The sequence below is a fragment of the Crotalus tigris genome, unplaced genomic scaffold, assembly GCF_016545835.1.
Source record: "Crotalus tigris isolate CLP2741 ecotype Arizona unplaced genomic scaffold, ASM1654583v1 scf7180000018058.1502924, whole genome shotgun sequence".
Lineage (NCBI taxonomy): Eukaryota > Metazoa > Chordata > Lepidosauria > Squamata > Viperidae > Crotalus > Crotalus tigris.
The window spans coordinates 954,664-973,474 of record NW_024096801.1 but is presented as its reverse complement, the minus strand read 5'-3'; the positions used below and the strand labels follow the sequence as shown (position 1 = coordinate 973,474).

Genomic DNA, 18,811 nt, shown 5'->3' with positions numbered 1-18,811 from the left:
TTATGTTTTTTTCCTTATTAAATGTTCCTTTTTGTTCATCTCAGGTCTCAGTAAAATGATATAACATTTGGGGGAAAATATACATCCCAGTAAACCAGCACTGGAGGATAAGATAGAAAAGATCTCCACAGCTACCATGTATTTCCCTTTGGTGCTCAGGTACGTTGGAACAAATGACAACCAAACACTGCAAAAGACCAACATGCTGAAAGTTATAAACTTAGCCTCGTTAAAACTGCTGGGCAGCTTCCTGGCTTGGAAAGCAATGTTAAAGCTGACACTAGCCAGGAAGCCCATGTAACCCAGGACACAGTAAAACATAATCACTGAGCCCTCATTGCAATCCATTATGATTTCTCCCTTCAATGAGTGCAGGTCTGTATCTGGGAAAGGGGGAGAGGTACTCAGCCAAACACTGCAAATTCCCACCTGGATGAAGGAACCCAAAAGAACAATAGAATTAGCCAATCCTTTCCCTATCCACTTCCTCATTTTGGATCCTGGTTTGGTTGCCACAAATGCCATAATCACAGTCATGGTTTTTGCCAAAACAGACGAAAGAGCCACTGAGAAGATAATACCAAAAGTCATTTGCCGGAGAAGACAGGTCATCTTTTCAGGGCGTCCTATGAAGAGAAAGGAGCAGAAGAAGCAGAGAAGAAGGGAGAGGAGGAGGACACAAGTGAGGCTCCAATTGTTGGCTTTGACAATTGGAGTCTCTTGATGCATCCAAAAGATTCCAAGCACAAAGACTGTAATCAAAGAGAAAAAAATAGCCATTGTAATAAAGAGGATTCCTAAAGATTCATTATAAGAGAAATATGTAAGCACTTTGGGGATACATTGATTTTGGATATTGTTGGGATATTCATTTTCTGGACATTTCATGCAGACATCCATATCTGGAAAAAGAAAAAAGAAGATATTTTTCCAATATCTTTTCCAAACTTTCTATCAGTACAGAATATACAGAGCACAATTGATGTTCATACAGGATAGCAATTATTTTTTAATGCAAAAACATACATCACTCTCATAACATATAGTTAAGCCTGAGGTCCTTCATTATGCACAGAGGGTGTTGTTTGAAAATCAAAATCAAATAAAACTGTTTCCTGTCCCCTCTGTTTATTTGTTAAATGAGGAGATTACTATTGACTCTTAAGTGCCATTCCAGTTTGGACTAGAAATATTTGCAGCTTCAGAGACAACTAGGTTTGTAGAAATACTTTGTACTAATAGATAAATTTGATATGGTATTTTAAGTAATGGATTGAATAAAAAATTGGAGAACCCTATTTTATCTAAACTATGGAAATCAATCAGAATACCCAAATTAAAAATTTTAAGGGATCATAGACTATTTTTATTAGATAAAACTGTATTTTTACTGGAAAAGAGTAAATTCTCATATTATTGTGGATATAAAGAGAATAATGCTTCAATGGAATATATTTTTTCACATCTTATGTGTTAATTTGTGCTTTGTATTATGTTGACTATGAGATAACATTTAATATTTTTAGTTGTACATATTTTTGAATTACAAAACCGTTAAATGGAAAATAATAGCTGAACAAATTAATCCCACATTCTTTTCTTTTTGCTCAGAGACTAATCCTTCAACAATGGAAGGGTAAATGCATGTTCATTTAAAACTGGTCTTGCCTTGGCCTATGAACGAATTCCACTAAAATTCATATATGCACTGCTGATTACACTACAATATGTCATCATAAAAAAAGTTTGTTTAAAATTTTAATTTCATACATTAATGCCTGAGAAGTAGATAAATGAGAGAAAAAGATAGAGGGATAAAGAGCAAGAGAAGAGAGAATATTATGAGGGGAAATCTTTTTTCTTGTCTTGCATTGTTTTTGCTGTTGTTCATATAGTTCTCCTTAAATAAATCTGGACATTGGACTTGATTTTTGCTGGCCAGTTAGCCAAAGTCCTCACATCTTTTGCCTACCTATTTCATTAGAGATCTGTCCTTCTGAACATGGCGCACAATCATAGCAACAAAATTTCTCTCCTTCTTTCTTCTTTCTGCTGGAGCCTGGATAGCAGTGGTCATTGCACACAGAAATAGGAAGCCCCTGAACAGTAAAAAGTGTGAGAGAATCAGAGGATAAAATACCTGCATTAATACAGCTTTTTCAAAAAAAGAAACCCACAACCAGGATAAAGAAGCAAAAGAAAATGAAAATGAGGAAACTTGAGTAAATGAGAAGAATTTGCTTTGACTTCTTTGGATATTCTAACAGAGGGCCTGAATGGCAGAAAATTATATTTCCATAGGATCTGGCAGGTGTTTGGATCAGTCCTAATGGATTCATTAGATAATATTTTTTCTGAACATGAGCAAATGCAATCCAGGTTCTTTGGCACCCAGAATGTTTAAAAATAGAATGTGGTACTACAGGTAGGTCCTGACTTACAACCAATTCTGGAATGCAGAATTTCAGTCATAAGATGTTGCAACTGGAAGTTGGGCCACTATGTGAAAATTTCAATTTTGCAATCATTTTTAAACTGGATGTAAACTAAATCACTATTGTTAATTCAACCACATGTTCATTAAAAAAAATAATTCTGCTAAATGGGCAGTGTTTGCTGGAAACTAAGTCTGCAAATCATGATCATGTGACCAAGGGACACTCCAGTTGTTCATAAAATCTGAGCCAGTTGCCATGTGCTTGAAATGTGATCATGCAACAACAATGGAGGCAGCAGTCTCAACTTTGAAGACAGATAATAAATAGCTATTTTTCAGTCAATAGTAAATTTTGAAGATTGTTAAATGATCCATTGTAAGTCTAATACTATGTGTAGTTTCATTGGCAATCTGTGTATTCCAAGCACAATTGGAAGCATTTGCCATAAACTTGCCATGGAATCATTAATGCTCAATGCTATATAAAAAATGTTCTGGCTCATCACCTTGAAAACCTCTAAAAGCGACTCTTCCTCATAATGGCTACTGAATGGTAAGGTAATTTTTCTCTCTTAAATCTGCTGATTTTGCTGTCAAAGCTGATTCTTTGGCAGTGTTGCACCCTGGATATGAATGGGAGCACATAGGAATGACTTATGGCATCTTTCAGACAACCATGGACCCAGGTGGGAAGAGGAATCTTGAAGATTGCATTTCCCTGTGGGCATGATTGGAAAATCACCAGTCATCCATCTTTCCTCTCGGTAGTTCACTTTCTTAAGCTTGTCTGGGTTTCAACTTCACTTTTTTAAATTTCTGTTTTTCTTTGCTTCTTATTTCTAAAATTTGACTGGCTGGTTGAATGATAATTTATTTTAATCCCCTGCTTGGACTCTATTTTTTTTTTTGTCTCTCTCCTTTGATCTATTTTCTTGTTTTGAATAACTTTTGTTTTTCCATAAGGAAATCACAGTGTAGTCCTGAGTAGTGAACGTGCTTTCACTTGATTTGTATTTTAGTGGATTAAAGGGATTTTGTATTTTATTAATTTGTAAAAATTTGTAGATTATTTTTTAATCTTTGTTTTAATTGTGGATTAAAATATCCAAAAAATATCTTCCCTGATTTTCTGTCTACTTTCTTATTCCGTGGGATGTTACTTCAACATTTCTTGTTTCCTGTCTTTGAAGAATTCTCTTACTTACCATTACTAAGTTACACTGAGCAACAATTATCAGATTATAAACAAGGTAATGTGGCTGGCATCTGAAAAAAGACCATTTGGTAACATATGATCCCTAGTTGAAAGTGATGAAGTGATAATGGCTGCAGAAAATATTCAGATACAAATAACTGTAGATAAATCAGATTCACAAAAAGAATGTGATCTGAAAGTAGCAGAAAGAAACATGTACCTTAAAGATTTAGAACAGACTCAATTGCACATGCCTCTCTAAAATTCAAGCCTGCAATCTTTTACAACAATAGAAAACTGAATGGATGTAATAAATTGATTTTCCTTAAGAGGTTTGAAAAAGATTGGGGAACTGATTTATCACAGTTAATTAGAAAACCATTTCATCTGGACTTTTTTAGGAATACAGACGACTTTGTAGATTGGACTTATTATGTTTAATCAGGAAACAATTGATTAGATATGGCATTAAGAAACAAATGTGAATATTTGGTCCAGGATGAATCAGTATTATCTCTAGGGACAATCTGGGATAAATAAGAAGCCATGGTAAATGCTATAAGTTGATTACAATAACAGTTCGTTAACAGAAGATTTTGAAACTTTAATATTTATTATTATTGTTGTTGTTGTTCCTGTTAGCTATTTTGTCATTAATATAGCATATAGATGACAGGTTAATACTTTGGAAATAGAATTAGAAGTTTAAACTTTGGATGGGGCCTGTTTTGCAAGGGATGGGGAACTAATATTGTTTTAATATATTAATATTCAATTAGAGGGGATAATATGTGTATATGTGTTACTTTTTTATGCACTTTTTTAAATGTCTTGTTCATTTTGTACTTTTTCTTTGTTTCCTTAAAAACTTTTTTGGAATCTTGTATTTTAACCCTTTTTAAATAAAATAAAAAAAGAGTTTAAAAAAAGCTCCAAAAGACAGAAAAATCATTTTTTTCAATTATTGCCATGTATTTGAAAGAATCTGCAGTTGAGAATCTGCAGTTTCTTCTCACCTGGTTAAAGCTTCTGTGCCATACAATTTGATCGTCATTAAGAGTTAATTCTCTGCCCGGTGGAGCCCAAGGTTCCAATGTTCCAACTTTGATTCGAGAAAAGGAATTATTGTAAAAAGTAATCCAATTTACAACATCAAAACCCATAATCAGTTCTTTCTTTTCATCAAATGTAATAGTGTCCCCCATACTGTTGTTGAATACGATGTTTTTCAAGAAAGAATGAAACTATATTTTTTTAAAAAAAAAAGTAAAAGAAATTAACAGCAAGACTTTGCAATCTCAATCACATAAAAGTATATTAAAGTGAACTATCCTGCTTTGAAAAATGCAAATGAAGATTATGGGTGTCTTTGACTGTTTGGACAGCTCGCTGCAGGTTTTTTTTGTTTTGTTTTGTTTTTTGGCAAGATGTCCAGAATTGGTTTGCACTTTCATCCTTTCTATTCTAAGAGAGAATGAGTGGTCTAAGATCACCAGTTGACCTTAGATTGGCCAAATTAAAAAACCTGCAGTTTTTTGGTTGCATAGAATCTGAATGCACTCCACAATGAATAATCAAATAGTGCTTCTCAAATACCATTACAAAGTTGCCAGTCCTCATTCACATAGATGGATCATCTACATATAATAACCTAAACCAAACTTTAGAACTTTAGAATCTGAACTTTAGAAAGCATGATTTTATCTTTACTACATTCTGAACCTCCAAATGAGAAAATAAAGCTTAATATATTATTCTTTCCCACTTCTCACTTTCCCAACATTACTTCACTGTTAGGTATGTTTTCTATGAAATTCAAAACAAATTAATGTGTAAAACTACAGCTGTGGGGAAAAAAACAATGACCATCTCTGGAAAAAACACTATACATTCTGTAGAATAGAAAAATACTTCCCCCCTAAAGCAACTATAATCTTTTAAATTAGTAGTTATATTGTTTCCCAATTTGGAAACAAATATCTCTGCAATACAACTAACTACTAATGTAAAAGCTTTTATTTTCTGCAAAATGAAGTGTTTTTTTTTTATTTAACAGAATTCATTGGTATAACAGTGCTGTATAACATCATTGCCAGTAGCATCACTACATGGTGCAATTAAACAAACAATTTTTGTGTGTTAGAAAAAATAAAATAAAATAAATAAAATAAAATTCCTGCCATGGTTTTAAATTCTGAAATATTAATCGTTCTGTTCCTGTTGCATTTCTCCATCTGGATCTGGACTTGAGTAAGGCATGCAAAGAATGTACCATAACATGGACTGCATTATAAATGTTGTAACTGTGACCGCTCATGCTCATTTCAAATAATTTACTCGGCACATTATCTAACTTCTCATCCCCAGTGCATAATAGGTTGCTATTTTCATTTATACTGGAAATGTGTAATGGACAGTCAAATGCCTGTTCCCAAAAATTCTGAATGAAATTATCTTCTTGTGCCCAAGATGGCCTTACAGTCTGAAGAAATTCTTGGAATCCAGGTGGCTCTTTTGAGTGAACTGCGAATGAAAGGACACCATGGAAACTCTGTATATCCCAAAGTTTCTGAAGGGACAGTGATTCAAAATTCCAATGGGATGTAACAATCCACACTTTACCCAAAGTTGGCAGTGAAGTAAAAGATGCTACAAAGATGATCACTCTCAGATTTTGCATGGCTGGACTTAATGCATAGATTAAGCACACACTGACCTTATTTTCCACAAAGAGTTGATCATATCTTATATATATTATATGTATATATATAAGATATGATCTATATATGCCTTCGGTGGTGTTCTAAGTATAAAAGCATAACAAATGCTGTTTTGAGAAAGCAACGGTTCAATTTTCTGCAGAAACACGTCCCCATAGTCATCATCCATGGCCAATACCCCAATCCAATTCCATCCAAAATGCTGAAGTAATCGAATAACCCCAGTGAATTGATGCATTTCATTCGGAACCATCTGGTACAAAAATGAAAATATATTTTTCTCACCATGTACTAGAGAAAATTCTCCATATGCAAGCTGAAAGGCAATATATACCAAATAATCAGAACAATTACATAAGAATATTAAATGGGATTCATTTTCATTATAACTAAGGAAGAAAGTCAGTACTGAAGTGTTGGTGAAATTATACATTTCAGTTCATATACATGCAATATTATATCATTTTAATAAGTTGCCTGTCTGTTTCTGAGCCCATTTTAACTGATTGTAGAAACACTTAAAATATAGCACAAGATCAAAACCCAGGCATTTATGATTGGCAAAAGTGTTCTAGTTTGACTTCCTGAAGTAGCATGTAGGAAAGACAGTATTTTCTGTAGTGGACCAATCACATTAAAACTGAATGCTAACAGGAGTTTGCTAATATTCAATATTTGGGGGAAACTACAAAGAGTTCTTAGTTTCTAAATATTTAATAATCCATATAGTTTATTCATATTTATATTAACTGAATGTACAATACAGTGTTCTCCTAGATTTTCCGCTATGAATGTCAACTCTGAAAAGATTTCTAAAGATGCTTTGACAATGGAAGAAATTAAAGAAACTTGGCATTTCTAGGGAGCCATCTCAAGGATATACCTGTGGAATCTTGTAGTTGGCAAGAATTGTGGCCATAGTCAATGAGGTCTCTGTAATACGTCCTCCAATGGCAGCAATAAATGTTTTCTTTAAATCACAGGTAAAGTTGGGAACAAACTTCTGCTGCGTAGAAAGTAAGCTCAAGGTTGCCTTATAGGTTATCCTCAAAGGGAAGTAGTTGTTCACAATGTGGAAACCCAATGTGATGTTTGGTAGGAGCTCAGGATTCCTATTGATCTCCTTTACAGCAAACCCCAAAGCAAGGATGTGCTGATATATCTTTGGCACAGAACTGCAATAAAAACTATCAATTTAATTAAACAACATAATAAGTATCTCCTAAGAACCATGGTAGCACAGTGGTTAGAATTCAGCATTACAAGCTAATTCTGCTGACTGCCAGCAGTTTGATTTTCACTGGTGCAAGCTTGACTCAGCCTTCCATCTTTCCGAGGTGGGTAAAATGAGGACCCAGATTGTTGGGGGCAATATGTTGACTCTGTAAGCCACTTAGAGAAGGCTGTAAAGGACTGTGAAGCACTATATGAGTCTAAGTGCTATTGCTATTGCTAGACTTCTCTTCTACTTGTGTATTCAAATCTATGATATTGTATGCCAAGGAGATCACCAGTAAGTGACACTCTGAGCAGCAGGGCATTTTTTCTCTCTCTGCAGACAAACAGCTGACTTTGCTGCCAAAGCCAGTTCCCCAGATTTGAACAGGAACTCCTAGGAATGACCAATGATGACCCTTTGATAACTGTGTACTTGCCTGAGAAGATAAATCTAGAGCAGTGGTTCTCAACCTTTTTAATGCCGCGACCCCCAACCGGTCGTAAGTCAAGGACTACTCAACCAGTCGTAAGTCGAGGATTACTCAACTGGTGCAGCACCGTTTGCAGAATGGGACTTTTGGCGGGCTCAGCAGGGCAGAGACAGCCTGAACAATTCCTATTGGCTTTTGAAAGCCAATAGAATTAGACTCTATTCAAGAGAGTCTATTCTATTGGCTTTCAAAAGCCAATAGAATAAAAGGGAGTAGCACAGCTAAGAAAAAAGGGGAAAAAATGTGTTGTTTGATGACCCCCCGTGAAATGGTCATTCGACCCCAAATGGGGTCCCGACCCACAGGTTGAGAACCACTGATCTAGAGGATTGTGAGTCTCATTAAAAGCAGCCAGTCAGGTCTCCAACTTTTCTATTCGCTGTTTGTATTTTTAGGTGTGGCTTTGTTTTTAACATCACCTTTTGAAGTTTAATGGTTAATACCCTGGCTGAATGCTGATTTGCTCTGTATTCCTTTGCTTGTTTGCAAATGTAAACTTTTATTGTTTTACTCCAGAGTTTTACAACACTTTCTCTTTATTGGAAAGAAATCAGTGGCATGAGGGATTTTTTTCTTTGCAGTGATAGTGACTTGATCTGCTTTATGCTGGATTTCTACTCTATGGAGTTTCCATTTTGTTAGCCTTTCTAAAAAAAATTCCATTGGTTCATTTTATTTTTATATATATATATTTGCTTTTTTATTTTAAAATGATGGGAACTTTCCCTTTTTTCCCCTATCCCTGTTGTGAAAATTATTATTGAATATCTATTCTCTCTGTCCTTGAACACTCTGCTGCCAAAGCTTGGATATAAGAGATACTTGGACTACAGTAAAATCAAAGCAGTGATAAATGAAGGATTTTGAATATTTTACATTATATATTTTCTACAATTCTCTACAAAAAGAGATATAAAAAAGAAATAGGACACAGATATTTTAAATGTTAAAACCTTCTTGGAAACTTTTGAAAAAACAATGTTTGCCAACTTACAATTTTTAAATGAAAATTTAGATAAAATATTTGATAAATTCCTAATTATTTCAAAGCATCCTAAACAAGACATCCAGATACAGATAACAATAATTTAATAATAATAATAACAATAACAACAACAACAACAACAACAACAACTAATTCTGGCTGCACAAGACCAAGCCCTAAGGACAAATGCATATAAAGTCAAAATTGAGAAGACAGCAACAGACAGTAAGTGCCGCCTATGCAAAGAAGCTGAAGAAACAATGGACCACCTGGTAAGCTGTTGCAAGAAGATTGCACAGAATGACTACAAGCAGCGGCATGACAAAGTAACAACAATGGTGCATTGGAAGATCTGCAAAAAATATCATTTGCCTGTAAGCAAAAACTGGTGGGATCATAAAATAGAAAAAGTCATAGAAAATGATAAAATTAAACTGCTCTGGCACTTCAGAATTCAAACAGACAAGCACCTGCAACATAACACCCCAGACTTAACAATTGTCGATAAGAAAGACAAAAAAGTCTGGATAGTGGACGTGGCAGTGCCTGGAGACAGCAGAATAGAAGAGAAAGAACTGGAGAAGATAACAAAATACAAAGACCTACAAATAGAAATAGAAAGACTGTGGCAAAAGCAAGCAAGGGTAGTACCAATAGTCATAGGCGCCTTGGGTGCAATCCCAAAACAACTGGAGCACCACTTGAACACCATTGGCATTGACAAATTCGCTATTAGTCAATTGCAAAAGGCGGCCTTACTAGGAACTGCTTCCATCCTGCGACGATACCTGTAATACCATCAAACATCCACATCTGCCTATCCCAGGTCCTGGGTAAGGATTCGATAGGTAGACAAAATGCCAAATCCAGTCTGAACATCTGGCTGACTGTGCGATGATCCATAATAATAATAATAATGTTGGAAGGGACCTTGGAAACCATCTAGTCCAACCACCTGCTCAGGCAGGAAACCCTATACCATTTCAGACAAGTGGCTATCCAATCTCTTCTTAAAGACTTCCAGTGTTGGAGCATTCAAAACTTCTGGAGGCAAGTTGCTACACTGATTAATTGTTGTGTCTGTCAGGAAATTTCTCCTTATTTCTAGGTTCCTTCTCTCTTTAGTTAGTTTCCATCTGTTGCTTCATGTCCTGCCCTAAGGTGTTTTGAAGAATAGTTTAACTCCCTCTTCTTTGTGGCAATCTCTGAGATATTGGAACACTGCTATCATGTTACCCCTAGTCCTTCTCTTCATTAACTAGACATACCCAATTCCAGCAACCATTCTTTATATTTTTAAATAACAGTGTTTTCTTACTTACAAGCTTTAAATGCAAAATTAGATAAAATGTTTGATGAATTCCTAATGATTTCATATCATCCCAAAGAAGACATCCAGACATAGGCAACAATAGTTAAATCAATCATACAATTGGATGGGCTGGAAATTATATAATCAAAGATTTATATATAATAATAAAGTTGGAAGGGACCTTGGAGGTCATCAAGTCCAACTCCCTGCTCAGGCAGGTAACCCTATATTATTTTGGATAAATGCTGTCCAGTCTCTTCTTAAAAACTTCCAGTGTTAGAGCATTTACCACTTCTGGAGGCAGGTTGTTCTAACTATCAGGAAGTTTCTCCTTAGTTCTAGGTTGCTTCTCTCCTTGATTAGTTTCCATCCATTGCTTCTTGTCCTGCCCTCAAGCGTTTTGGAAAATAGCTTGACTCCCTCTTCTTTGTGGCAGCCCCTGAGATATTGGAACACTGCTATCATGCCCCCCTAATCTTTCTCTTCATTGAACTAGACATACTCAATTCCAGCAACCATTCCTTATATGTTTTAGCCTCCAGTCCCTTAATCATCTTTGTTGCTCTTCTCTGTACTCTTTCTAGAGTCTCAACATCTTTTTTACATTGTGATGACCAAAACTGGATGTAGTATTCCAAGTGTGGCCTTACCAAGGCATTGTAAAGTGGTATTAATACTTCATGTGATCTTGATTCTATCCCTCTGTTAATACAGCCTAGCACAGTGTTGGCTTTTTTTGCAGCTGCAGCACACTGATAAGATAAGATAAGATAAGATAAGATAAGATAAGATAAGATAAGATAAGATAAGATAAGATAAGATAAGATAAGATAAGATAAGATAAGATAAGATAAGGTAAGGTAAGGTAAGATAAGATAAGATAGATGGATGGATGGATGGATGGATGGATGGATGGATGGATGGGATGGGATGGGATGGGATGGGATGGGATGGGATGGGATGGGATAAGATAAGATAAGATAAGATAAGATAAGATAAGATAAGATAAGATAAGATAAGATAAGATAAGATAAGATAAGATAAGATAAGATAACCTTTATTGTCATTTTATGTGTGGCACAATGGCACACATCAAAAATGAAATTTAGTTCCCCGCTTTCAAAGTGAAACATACATGACACACACCTAAACATACTATGAACAACATATGTATAGACCCACATCCCTACATATACATAGCAAATAAATATTAAATATTGTCCATCTTGAATATATAATGGAAGGAGGAAGCTTGAGAGTTCGCAAGGTTAATGCTGTATGGAATGAAACTGGCTGAATCTGGATGTTCTGCTAAGGATACCACAAAGCCTCCTCCCAGAAGGTAACAAGGAAAACAGGTCCTGAAGAGGATGTGTAGTGTCCTAGATAATCGTACGGACCCTGCTCAATCAGCGCTTCTGTGCTATGTGCTGGATGGGAGGGAGGGAACTGCCAATGATCTTTTCAACCATTCTCACCACTCTCTACACCACCTTCCTGTCTGAAGCAATGATGCCTCCAAACCAAACTGTGATGCTGTATGACAGGATGCTCTCAATTGTCCCCCTGTAGAAAGTGGTCAGGACAGGGGAAGAAAAATATGCTTTTTTCATGCGGCGCAGAAAATGCAGGCACTGCTGTGCCCACTTCACCAGTTTCTCACTGTTGAGCGACCAAGTCAGCCTACTCATTAGCTGCACAGCCAGGAATTTGATGCTGGTAACCGTCTCCACAGGTGATGGTTTATTTAAATGATTGTCCACTAGGACTCCAAGATCCCTCTCATAGTTACTACTATTGAGCAAGGTACCTCCTATACTATACATGTACATTTGTTTTTTCTTGCCTAAATGTAGAACCTTACTTTTCTCACCATTGAATTTCATTGTGTTAGATAGCGCCCAGTGTTCAAGTCTGCCCAGATTCTCCTGTATCCTAAGCCTGTCTTCTGGAGTGTTGGCTATTCCTGCCAGCTTGGTGTTGTCTGCAAATTTGATGAGTTCCCCATCTATCCCCTCGTCCAAATCATTGTTGAAAGCACTGGGTCCAGAACAGAGCTCTGGGGTGCCTCACTACACATTTCCCTCCATGAAGATGCGGTTCCATTGAGGATCACAAGCTAAGTCTGGCCGGTCAGCCAGCTACGAATCCATCTGGTGGTGATGCTGTCTAACTCACATTTTTCTATCTTATCAAGTAGTATGTTGTGATCTACTTTGTCAAATGCCTTACTGAAGTCCAAGTAAATTATGTCCATAGCATTTCTCTGGTCCACTAATTTTGTCACTTGGTCAAAGAATGCAGTAAGATTTGTCTGGCATGATCTGTTTTTGACAAGCCCATGTTGGCTTTTAGTAATGACTTTGTTTGCCTGTAGGGCTATTTGCTGATATTCTGACTTAGTTATGTGTCCTTCTTTCCACTTTCTATACTTGTCCTTTTTATCTTTCAATTTATCAGAGAGTTCATTATGCAGTCATGCTGGTTTCTTTTGAGAGCTGTTAATTTTCCTTTTGCTATTGTGCTAGAGTGGGCTTCTATTATCTCACTTTTCAAAATTTCCTAAGCTTCTTGAGTTGTTTTCCCCTGGAGGATTCTCATGCATGGAATCCTTCCCAAGCCCTCTCTAAGTTTATTGAAATTAGCTCTCTTGAAGTCAAAGACTCTAATTTGACTGTGTTTTATTGCTTGTGCCTGCATAATGTTGAATTCCAAAACTGCACTCCCCCTCCCAAGGTTCCTGTGGTTTCAACACCTTCTATCATTTCATCTCTGTTAGTGAGAATTAAGTCCAATATGGCTTATCCCCTAATTACCTTCTCTACTTTTGGGGAGACAAAGTTGTCTGCTAGGTTTGTCTTGAATCTGTTTAATCTTCCACTTGGTGCAGAGTTTGTCTCCCACTTGATGTCAGGGTAATTAAAGTCCCCCATAAGGAGTAACATTGCTAGCATCTTCATTCTGTTGTTGACAACACCAGCCAGAGCATAGAGTAAAGAAATAGTGCAAGACCTGAAGTTGTGGAGAAACCTGGCCCATAGAATCACCAAGAGTAAACACAATTGAATGGATAACATCATTATATTATCTATTCAAAGGGCTGCCACGAAGAGAAGGGGATCAATTTACTTCCATCAGGCATAGTACAATCAATGCCCTGTATTGTGTAATACAGAATAGGAACTCAAGGAGCATCAGTGCTAACATCCCCATTCTATTGTTGATAACTTTTATCCAGTAAAACATAAATTTTCCTATACATAAAATTTTCCTATCTCTACAAAATTAAATTCCATGGCATCATTTTTGATTATCTTTATATATGTGGCCACAAAGGCAGTTTCCACAATTTTCTCCAAATAGATTCCATTTTTTTTTCACTGTGTGCATGCAGTCTCTATGCATACCTGTGTGATTTGTTTGTACCTTCCTTCAATTCTTTAATGCTCTATGAATTAATGCTATTGGGGAAAAATGGTTTTGTATTTCAGAAGCTACTTTATGATCTTCAATTCTTTTTTCTTTTGTTCTTTTTTTCTTTTCTTTTCTTCTTTAAACTTTAAACTAAATAAGATTCTGCATGGGTTACCATATCTAACAGCTAATAGAGCTTCTGTGTGTTTATTTTCCCTTCCGTGATCTTTCCACATGGTAAATATAAATTGCCTTACCTAAAAGTAGAGCCAATCAGCAAATACACAGAGTATGCCTTTTTGTATTTTACTCCTATCAGAGTAAAACCAAATTGTACGAGGATTAGAATAGAAATACACTATTCACTCTATACACTACTCAACAAATGATATTTCTTGGAAGAGAAAAGTGGGATGATTTTCCTCATTGATTTTAAACTAAATAAGATTCAAAGTTGGTTATCATCTCTTACAATTAATAAAGCTTCCATGTGTTTACTTTCCCTTCCATGATCTCTCCACATGGCAAAGATAAAATTCCTTCACTAAAGAGATCTAATCAGCATATACAGAGAGTATGCCTGTTTGTATTTTACTCTTATCAGAATATTATTTGAGGATTAGAATAGAAAGGCTTCAAATGACACTTCTCTATACACTATTCAAGAAATGATATTTTGAAGATAGGTAGAAGCAGTGCTATTATTAGCCTGACTGTTGAGTCCGTGGCGGGAAAACAGACACGAGAAGCAGCTGGAGTTCTCAGTTTCATTTATTCAGCGTTCAGCTTACAGGAAGATGGCTTCAGCCTCGCCCAAACGCCTCGCAGCCTCTTATATAGGCAACTCCCGGGTAAATGGGTTACTTTTCCCGCGCCAGCACCCGCGCATGCGCACGGCGCTGGCGACAGCCTGTCTGGTCCCGGGCAGCTTTGCACCTGCCCGGGACTGCCTGCAAACGCCCGAGCCGTTTGCAAAGGCTCGGGACATAACACCCCTTTCCCCCGGGCTAAAACTACTACCAACATACAACATTTATTTTATACGACATTTTGCTCCCCAATGTTCCCACTGTTTACTGGCTTTTGCTTTGCCAGCAATGTTATGTAGTCTTCTAGGTACTTGGGAGATTTCTTTGCTCTCTGTGACCTTCTTAGCTCTGGATTACTGGCATAATTCCCCTGACTGGAGGGAGGCGTGAGCCTGTTCTCTCTATTGTGCCCTGGTGTCTTCCAAGGACTGTGCCCCGATGCCTGGCCTGCTTGCTTGCCCACCGGGCTCGTCAGGCCAGGGCTTCTGTTACTTTGTGACCTGGTTGACCTACCTAGCTGTAGACCCTCAGGCCCCTTGAAGTGATAGCCGCTGCTGGGCGTCTCTGTAGAACCTCCTAGGTCAGTCCAAGACCTGTCAGGAGGCTGTCCATTCCCTGAACCCCATTCTGTGTTCGGGCTCGTGTGGGTTTCTGTACTTTCCCAAAACTCAGGTGTTCCCTGATTTGTGCTAGGGTTGTTGTAGTCGGGACTTGGTTCCTCGACTAACTCTGTGTATGTTTGACCCCCTGTAGGATTTGGGGTAAGGTCAGGCCAACCTTGGGAATTGTGTGCCAGTTCTCTTGCGGGGAATGATTTGTTGGGATGCCCCCGGGTATCCTCCGTTGCTGGAGTGCTGTGTGATGTGTGTGGAAAGTGAGTATGCCCCCGGGGTGACTCCCTGGCTGGAGTAGGCGTGAGTGCCTGTTGTGTGGGTAAGCTCCATGACTTTCTTTTCGGAGCAATTGCAGAACCTTGGGACGAGCCGTTTGTGGCTCCCTCAGTGGAGATGGGCAGTAGCTCTTGCCCTTCCCTTTGCTCCAAAGGGTCCCCCTCCCCCCCTGGAAAAGACCCAGGAGTCTCAGCAGAAAAGTCTCGCCTAGAGCGAAGTTGGTCGATGTGCCGACGCAGGACACGACCGTTGTCCAGGGCAACCTCGTAGGAGAGAGGACCTGTGATCCTGGACACAGAAGCGGGGACCCATGTATGACCAGGCCCGTAATTGCGAGCCCAAACCGGGGCACCCACAAGTAGTTGTCTAGGTGCCCTAGGATGTGAGGTAGATGAAGGCAGTCTGTCCGGATGCAACCGGTCAAGTCTAGTAGTAAGTTGGCGCCCCCAACGAAGTTCAGCTGGACTTCTCCCTGTAGAAGTGGACGGTGTGGTGCGATAAGAAAGGAGAAAGTCAGCCAACCTGTGATGCCAGTCCCCGTAGGTGAGTCTCTTCAAGGCGTCCTTTGCGATGCGCACCATGCGTTCAGCCATACCGTTGGTGGACGGGTGAAAAGGCGCAGACGTGGCATGACGAATCAGGTTTGCCTGTAAGAAAGCTTGGAATTCGGAGGAGGTGAATTGAGGGCCGTTGTCGGACACAATGACATCTGGCAGCCCGTGTGCAGCAAAAATCCCCCTCAGTACCTGAATAGTCTTTGCAGTGGTGGTGGATGAGACAGGCACAACCTCAAGCCATTTTGAATGGCTGTCAACAAGGACCAAGAAGAACTGGCCCTGAAAGGGCCCAGCGTAGTCAATGTGCACCCTAGACCATGGGGACTGTGTTTCCTCCCATCTATGCACAGGAGCTTGGGGCATCTCTGGGCGAGATCGTTGGCACAGGTGGCATGCGTGTACCTTAGCCTCAATATCTTTATCTAAACCAGGCCACCACAAGTGGCTTCGTGCAAGAGCCTTCATACGAACAATGCCAGGATGACCCTCGTGGAGGGATTCTAAGACCCTAGTCCTCATTGAGGTGGGAATGACAACTCTGTTTCCCCAAAGCAGACAACCCTGAGAAAGGGACAGTTCGTTCCTTTTGGACCAGAAACTCTGAAACTCAGGACTAGGGCAGTGCTCAGGCCACCCGGACAGGACCCAGGAGCGGACACGTGAAAGTGTGTGATCAGTACCTGTTTCAGCGGTAACATCCCTGGCACTAAGAGGGAGCTCGGGCAAGGCTTGGATTGATAGAATGTTGACAGCTGGCGCGGGGTCAGCTTCTACTACTGGCAGAGGCAATCTACTGAGGCCATCAGCATGGCCCATTTCTTTCCCAGGCTTGTGGAGTAATGAAAAATCATATGCAGACAAAAAAATAGACCACCTAAGCATTCTAGGGGAAATGATGTGGGGAGTCTGCTTACGTGTGGTAAACAGTCCCAGCAGAGGCTTATGGTCAGTGAAGACCGTGAAATGCCTGCCATATAGAAAATCATGGAATTTTTTAATTCCAGCAACAACAGCCAGAGCCTCCCTGTCTATCTGAGCGTAGTTGCGCTCGGCAGAAGACAGTGTTCTGGAGTAGTATGCAATAGGAACCTGAGTTCCATCAGACCTGAGGTGACTCAGGACAGCTCCAACCCCATAGGGGGACGCATCACAAGCGATGCACACAGGGAGAGACTCGTTGAAATGTGCAAGAACACTGTTAGAAGTGAGCAAGGCCTTGACTTCTTTAAAGCAAGCCTCATGCGCTTGTGACCACAGCCACACAGCCTGTTTGTCTAGTAGCCTGTGAAGAGGCTCAGCTACACTAGCTTTATGTGGAAGAAAAGAATTGTAGAAATTCAGGAGGCCTAGGAAGGCCTGAAGTTCGGCCTTAGACTTTGGCCTGGGTGCATCTAAAATAGCAGTTAGTTTGGATTCAGCAGGATGAATCCCAGCAGCATCAATTTTGAATCCCAGAAATTCAGTAGAAGGCACCCCAATCTGGCATTTGTCTTTTCTGAGCTTGAGGCCTGATTTCCTGAATCTTAACAGGACAGCCCTAAGCCTTTCAGCTAGAATGTGTGTGGAGTCTCCTGCAATCAAGACATCGTCAAAGTAGGGGCAGACCCCTGGTATACCTCGTAGTGTGTTTTCCATTACGCTTTGGAAAATCCCAGGAGCGACATTTACTCCAAACTGTAGCCTTTTTACTTTAAAGGCTCCCCTGTGGGTCACAATGGTCTGAGCTATGGCAGCATCATCATCAACAGGCAGCTGTTGATATGCTTGAGCTAGGTCAAGCTTTGCAAAAACACGCCCCCCCTTGAGAGAGGCCAGGATGTGACTGACCACAGGAACAGGATAGGCATGTTGCTGCAATGCCTTATTGAGTGTGCATTTGTAATCAGCACAAATGCGAATGTCCCCATTTGCCTTTAGAGGCGTGACAATGGGGGTCTCCCACGGGCTGGAATCAACAGGTTCTAGGATTCCCTGTTGGATTAGTTTGTCTAGTTCAGTGTCAATCTTACTTTTTAAAGCAAAAGGGACCCTTCTTGCTTTAATCCTAATGGGAGTGACAGTGGGGTCTAGCTTTAAGGACACAGGTGGTCCTTTGAATGTGCCCAGCTGGGGGCTGAAAACATCTGCAAATTCTTTGCAGACTTCCTGTAGGTCGAGTGTTTGTAAGCTGTTGAGTCCTGTGACGTGTATCCCCAGGGCCTCAAACCAATCGAGTCCTATGAGACTCGTTCGTTCACCCCCTACTACTAATAAGTCTAGTGGACCTTCAAAACTCTTGTATTGCACGTTAAGGGTGGCCTCCCCCTTAACACACACTCTTGAGTTCTGAAAATCTGTTAATACAATATCAGAAGGCCTTAACTTGGCCTTAGACCCACTTCTGGAACAAATCTTCCTAAATGTATGCAATGAAATGATGGACAGGGCAGACCCTGTGTCTAGTTCCATAGATAATGGAACCCCTTGTAGCTTCACGTTGAGTGACAGCTTTTTCTTCATGGGCTTGTGTGTGCCTGTTACAGATGCTTCTTCGCGAAGCTCAAAAACCTACCCTATTCTGGCTGGGGAAGTCTGGTACCCTTCAGGCGTTCTTCTTGGGGTTGTGCCTTTCGTCGGCCCAGACACACAGCTGCAATGTGCCCTTGTTTCCCGCATGCCCGGCAGGTAGCAGAGCGGAACTTGCAGTCGGTTCTCCTGTGGCGACCTCCACAGCCGATGCACTTGAGCGGAGCCGAAGAGCTTCCCTTCTGGTTTTCTTCCTTCGCGGGGTGTAGACGGTCGAC

General features: G+C 39.5%; 2 protein-coding genes across 2 annotated transcripts; both read right to left on the bottom strand.

Annotated features, from left to right (window-relative positions):
- On the bottom strand, nucleotides 1-4,837 carry LOC120309733 (vomeronasal type-2 receptor 26-like). The gene is made up of 3 exons (XM_039347255.1): nucleotides 4,649-4,837; nucleotides 1,973-2,099; nucleotides 1-902 (listed from the first exon to the last, which is right to left on the bottom strand). Exons 1-3 carry the CDS (start codon nucleotides 4,835-4,837, stop codon nucleotides 1-3), a joined length of 1,218 nt encoding a protein of 405 aa, XP_039203189.1.
- Nucleotides 4,838-7,223: 2,386 nt separating this feature from the next.
- On the bottom strand, nucleotides 7,224-18,470 carry LOC120309732 (uncharacterized protein K02A2.6-like; the record flags this gene model as incomplete). The annotated part of the gene is made up of 3 exons (XM_039347254.1): nucleotides 7,224-7,514; nucleotides 15,687-15,817; nucleotides 16,433-18,470. Coding segments are annotated over 3 exons (2,460 nt in total), but the record flags the coding sequence as incomplete, so codon positions are not given.
- Between the last annotated feature and the right edge of the window lie 341 nt (nucleotides 18,471-18,811).

Coding starts and splice junctions, on each gene's coding strand:
- LOC120309733 (XM_039347255.1), bottom strand. CDS start 4,837: ATGGGGGACACTATTACATTTGATGAAAAGAAAGAACTGATTATGGGT. Junction 2,100..4,648: donor GGCACAGAAGCTTTAACCAG/GTGAGAAGAAAC, acceptor TTTACTGTTCAG/GGGCTTCCTATTTCTGTGTG. Junction 903..1,972: donor ACAGATCTCTAATGAAATAG/GTAGGCAAAAGA, acceptor TTCTTTTTCCAG/ATATGGATGTCTGCATGAAA.